The sequence below is a fragment of the Vigna unguiculata genome, chromosome 8 (assembly GCF_004118075.2).
Source record: "Vigna unguiculata cultivar IT97K-499-35 chromosome 8, ASM411807v1, whole genome shotgun sequence".
Classification (NCBI taxonomy): Eukaryota; Viridiplantae; Streptophyta; class Magnoliopsida; order Fabales; family Fabaceae; genus Vigna; species Vigna unguiculata.
This window is the reverse complement of record NC_040286.1, coordinates 30434405-30440265: the sequence shown is the minus strand read 5'-3', so window position 1 is coordinate 30440265 and position 5861 is coordinate 30434405. Positions and strand designations below refer to the sequence as shown.

Genomic DNA, 5861 nt, shown 5'->3' with positions numbered 1-5861 from the left:
AAAGACTGAAACAAAATTGCAAAACACAGTATCACTTGATTTTTCGCTCTTTTCTTAATTCTTAGAATGGGACAACTCCTTTTTCACCGATGATATTTTCATTTCTCACATTCTTTTTCAAAATATATGATCTAAACCATTATATGATTCGGTTTCTGGCCAACCGAGACATATAAGACAAGGTAAAATGGAAATTCTACATTAATGATAGTAAATTATATTTAACTCCTCTTATTCCTTTTCAATTATATATTTTCAAAATTACATCAATAAATTCAAACATGTTGTAAGGACATAGTGAAAAATTACTTCAAAGCTCAACTAAAACTAAAAAATAAGATGGAATATTTTCCTTGTTTAATTTATTTTAAAAATTTATCATTAGTCTAGTGATTATAAATGATATTGGAGAAAAGATAAATTTTTAGGGCAACTTAGGTGCATGAACCTCCTGGTGAGATAATAATTTGTTATTGGCTAATGTCATGGGTGTTAGCTTGCAATGTAGTTAGTTTATTTTCTTCATTTTCTCATTTACCCAAAATAAAATACATTTGCTAGTATAAATAAATAAATTAATTAAAAACAATATTTGTTTTAGAGGTTAATTTTCTTTAAACAATATCAAGATGGATGGAGTGAGATTAGGGTAATAAAAAAAATTATACTCACTTATTTGTGGATAAAATATGTGACATATACTAAACAAATATTCATAATGGATTTTATATATATATATATATATATATATATATATATATATATATATTCTTACTTAAATTTGTATTTATTCAAGTCTGCATTTCGTCTAAATATCCACAGTTAGAAAGAAAAAAATCTCGAATAAATAATTTTGTGATATTATTTTCAGAAAAATCACATAAATGTGGCTTGCAATACCCAAAATGTTGTATGAGTGGCTTGATCGACTCTCCAGGAATACTCGCGAATCACATCTTTGTTTAGTTTTAAGTTTCGCATGATTTTCTCATCAACTTTGTATTGTCGAGCAATACTTCACATAGACTACAGTTTGAATTGCTCTAACAAACAATAATCTCCAAAAGTAGAGTTTGACCTCTGTTGTCACCCTGATTCCTCCGCGTTCATAATGAGGTAAATTGGTTTTTAAGTAAATATAAGGTTTATTACCAGAAATCTCATATTTCATAATTATATGACCCCTCATATTTTATAATTATATTTCATAAATCCACGTCTCACTTAATTTTGCACCAAACTCTTCATATCAAAATGCAAACTTAAACTCGCATAGTTGCTATCTGTTAATAATTATCAATGAATTTTATTTGAGTATTTTTTTTTAAATTTAAGTGGTCAAAATAAAATTATTAGTAAACGAATTTTTAATCATGGAATAACCATTTAAAATTTGACTTCAAATATTTTTATTTTTTATTTGGACATATGAAATTGAATTTATTTTATAAAATGTTAACTTTTTAAAAATTATATTTTGTTGCAACTCATTTAAATTTACATTTAAAAAAATTTATTTATATTAATTTATTGACTATTTGATTTTGAATTTTGCCTAAAATTACTTTTTTTTTGTCTAAGTTTATATTTTAAAAATTTACTTTTAAATAATTTTATTTAAAATTAAAAAAAATATATAGATAAATATTCGCATCTATCTATGAATACCTCGATGTAAGAAAAAGAAAAACTTGTAAATATTTTTCATGGTTATCCGACTAATAACGAAACGGAGACGATGATAGATTTATTTTGATAATATGAATAATGAGTGGACATTATCCGCACCCGATAAACCCAACGAGTTCTCATTCCTAAATGTGATTCCTAATTGGGATTACAGTGTTCCAACACTGGAGCCCTAAACTTTTCTTTGAAAGGACATAAAGAAGTTTCGGTGAGCCATGAAGCTACACATTTGGAATAGCTTAGGTAGGGTCATGGAAGCAAAAATAAGTTTGTTGGGAGAACTTAATTTACCCAATGAAAAACGTTTGTATGTGAGAGGTGAGGTGATGTTGAGGGAGAGCCCGTGCAATACACAATCTGTTTGATTAAAGTTCTCTATCATTCATTGTCTGAACTCAAATTATCTGCCCCTTCAATCTAAACTGTTTCCAGGTTGAAAGGGGAGAAAATGACCAAAGATAGTTAAGAATTGTAATCTTTTAATTTAATTGGTCCCTCATACATGGCTCCTACTTGAAAACGTTTGTCACAAATACAACAAATCCAATAAACAGAAGCACACCACTTTGCAGCCCATAGCCATTTCTCCGATAATTTTTTTCAGAAAACTCAATTGCTGAGTAGTCTGACACTGATGTTTCTTGTATTTTTTTTCCAAAGTCAATTCTCAGTTTCCAATAGAACTAACACGTGTGCAAGCTATTGACAAAGAGTGCTACCTCTCTCTCTTTAAGTGCTTAATGCAACCTAATCATTTTGTTTTTATTTTCTCCTTCTTCTTAATTAAATATTTCTGTTAAAAAAACTCATGATCTGCAAACTTTTTTTCTTCTAATAATTCCATATCTTTTTTCCTCATAAAAAGCATTGACCTACTTTTCCTAATCACCACCTTGCCTTTTAAGGACTTGTTTCCCTGCCTTTTCTCTCTCAGTGCCTGTGTATGAAACAAAAATCTTTCTCCCTCCCAACCCTCCACTGAGATCAAGAAAATCAAAAGGCATGTTTGGACATCAAGAGATAGGTAAATGTTATATAAACACACATAAATTTTCTTCCTCTCTTAAAAATCAATTTACTCATGAGTTGAAATTAGTAGCATACCATTCATATCACAGTTTCAACCATGTTTTTGGTTTCTGGTGATGGTGCTGAGAGCATGATGCTCTTACACCACCCAAAACACGAATTATTTTTTCTTTACAGATTCATGGTTTTAACATGCAGTTTTTTGTATTTTCCCAAAGACAGATTAGAGGAGATAACAAAGGTGAGAGCAGAGGTGGAAGCATCATCTCAAATGGGAAGAAAGCATTTCTATGGTCCAACTCCTGGGATAACCTTAAACACAGTAACCCCTTGTGCTGCATGCAAGCTTTTGAGAAGAAGGTGTGCTGAAGAATGCCCTTTTTCTCCTTATTTCTCACCACACGAGCCTCAAAAGTTTGTAGCAGTTCACAAAGTGTTTGGTGCAAGCAATGTCTCCAAGATGCTTCTGGTTGGTGCCTAGCTAGCTCCACAACACCAAAATAGTTACTCTTTTGTTGTTCTTCAATTGGATTAGTAGTTCTTATTGAAGTAAAAACTGATTTGTTTTCAAATTTTACTTTTATGTGCAGGAGGTACCAGAGGCTCAAAGAGCTGATGCAGCAAATAGCCTTGTTTACGAAGCTAACTTGAGGCTAAGAGATCCTGTGTATGGATGCATGGGTGCAATATCAACCTTGCAGCAACAAGTTCAATCTTTACAAGCAGAACTAAATGCAATAAGAGCAGAGATACTAAAATACAAATATAGAGAAGCCGCGAGTCTCATTTCTTCTAATCATGCAGCTTTGGTTTCTTCAGCTGATGCAATCTCAGCAGCAATTCCCACAAACTCACAACCACTAGGTCTTTCTCAACCTCTCACTCCTCCTCCACCAAAACCATTGCATACTCCTCCACTAAAACCATTGCCTTCTCCTTCTGTTATCCTTTCATCCTTCTCTTCATCTTCAACTTCTTCTGTGTACACTCCTCCTAAAAGCTCAATGAGCCTTGGATCCATTTCCAGCACTGAAAATGTCCCATACTTTGTTTAGTATTCATTTGTTGTAGGAATAATCATGTTTTTCTCAACAGTGTAGAATGTATCACTTCGCCATCTAGAGCTAGTTATGGGGAAGGAAAGCCCCATCACGTATTCATGTGCTTTTAGTGGTATTTTCTACTCTTTTGATGTTCTTTTTCACAAACATTATCATTATGATTTTTAATTTTATACATCTTCTATTTATGCTTGATTTGTCATCATTTGTAACAGTACTGCATTCGAATATAGGCATCAAATTTACTTTTACCAGGTAATTAATTAACTAGATTGCAATGTTTCAAACTGATGTAAAAGATTAAGGTATGAGATGGAGAAAAACTGAATAAATATAGATGTAGGTAAATGCAGAAAGCAAAAAGTATAAAGAATACAATGAGAAACTCTTGATGCTCTGAGAAGTATGATTTTATTATAGAATTGGTGCTGAAGATCACATGAAGAGATTAAGTATAGCCTTGAACAATTGGCCACTGCACGTGGGGGGAATATATCTCCATTTGACTCAAGTTTAAATAACTCACTCACGAGTCTGTGCCAGCTGCAGATTTAAAGGATGTGAAAGACTTCACTTCTTAAAAGGGAGACAAGGTACGGTGCCTGTGTTATGGTTCCTGTTCCCATGTGAAGATATATAGATATAGATATAGATATATAGATCTAAGAACATATATTAAAACCCTTTTCTCGTTTTACTTAGATTCTCAAACTTTATCAGTCTTAGTATATTTGAAAACATCTCTCTCTATATATGACATATAATAGAAAAATAAAAGTAAAGCTTTTCTGTGTCTTTTGTTGAATTGTATGCTCTAAACTCTTATGTAAGCAGCCAAATTATAACCACTGATTGCATAGATTAGTTAATTAGAATTAGTTTTGTAGCCTAACAAGTCACTCAAAGTATATACAGTTATTTCCTTCCACTGATATAAGAAAAAGGAGACATATTGTAATAACCAAAGGCTATGCATAACCTTTTCTTTCAAAAGGTGTGATAGTTAGGTATGGTGGTATTGGAATCTTATGTGATCAACCAAAAAAAGTTAGGTAGAATAATAGAACAATAGAAAGATTGATTATCTGTTAGCAGCAGTACTAGTTGCTAGCACGTAGTGTAATCAAGAATAAAATAGTTTTTCACTGCAAAAAAATATGATTACGGTTATTTTTTATGTGATTAATGAACTGTAACCTATAATAGTTATAGATTGAAATTAAAGTCGTAATCTATTACACATAATAGATTATAGTTCCAATTGTAACCTATTCATAACACAATGGATGTAATTGTCAAGCGGTCATTGTAAGCATCCTGCTAGAGTTATGATGATGGCATCTAATAACTCAACTATGATATAAAATAGTAGAAAACTGATTTAAGCCGATGCTGGAATCAGTAGCATTTGATATGCATAACCAAGCTTAACTAGGAGAACCAACTTTAACGTTGAACACCAAAGAATCAAAGGAAAGAAAAAGAACAGTGGAATCGTTTGCTTTGCAGTGTAATTAAAGTTGTTCAATGCAAGTAAAGGGTATGCAATCTAAGTCAATCTTTCCACCAACAAAATCTGGTGAGTTATGGAAGCATTCGATTCCTTTGACGTGTGAAACTCAACCTGAAATAGTGTGAAAATAGGCTTAGAAAATGTTAATAAATAAAAAAAGATAGGTAATAGACATGCATAGAATGCTCCATTTTTATTATTTATATTGTGTGATAGTTTGGACGAAAGATGCGTATGGATTATGACACAGATCGAACTTGGTTTTGTCACCGTTGCTTGAAATATTCGCATCTTTGGCTCAACATGGCCATTAGTTATTGCTCAATTTACTATTACTTAATATTCAAAACTTCAGAAACTTCATCTTTCTTACATGTCAAACACCCCATCAACAAGGCACGAGAATTTTGGTTTTCTTTATTCAGTTTTTTGTTTTTTAGAAGTGAAAGCAAGAAATAGTTTTATAGCACGCAATTCAAGCTAGTTGGGCGACTTGGTGGTAAATCATGCAATATTTTAACTAATAATATGGATTAAAAAATATTATCAAACTGATATGGCATTTATAT

The 5861-nt window shown here is 31.6% G+C and overlaps 1 protein-coding gene across 2 annotated transcripts; it reads left to right on the top strand.

Annotated features, from left to right (window-relative positions):
- The first annotated feature begins 2481 nt into the window (after window positions 1-2481).
- LOC114193829 (LOB domain-containing protein 13) lies at window positions 2482-3974 on the top strand. Of its 2 annotated transcripts, none has more exons than XM_028083773.1 (3): window positions 2482-2713; window positions 2937-3187; window positions 3309-3974. In XM_028083773.1, exons 1-3 carry the CDS (start codon window positions 2692-2694, stop codon window positions 3771-3773), a joined length of 738 nt encoding a protein of 245 aa, XP_027939574.1. In that variant the 5' UTR covers window positions 2482-2691; the 3' UTR covers window positions 3774-3974. The 2 variants fall into 2 exon arrangements, with proteins under 2 accessions (XP_027939574.1, XP_027939575.1); XM_028083774.1 differs by having other exon boundaries at window positions 2533-2713; window positions 2941-3187.
- The last annotated feature ends 1887 nt before the right edge of the window (window positions 3975-5861 follow it).

Coding starts and splice junctions, on each gene's coding strand:
- LOC114193829 (XM_028083773.1), top strand. CDS start 2,692: ATGTTTGGACATCAAGAGATAG. Junction 2,714..2,936: donor GTTTGGACATCAAGAGATAG/GTAAATGTTATA, acceptor ATTTTCCCAAAG/ACAGATTAGAGGAGATAACA. Junction 3,188..3,308: donor ATGTCTCCAAGATGCTTCTG/GTTGGTGCCTAG, acceptor TTTTATGTGCAG/GAGGTACCAGAGGCTCAAAG.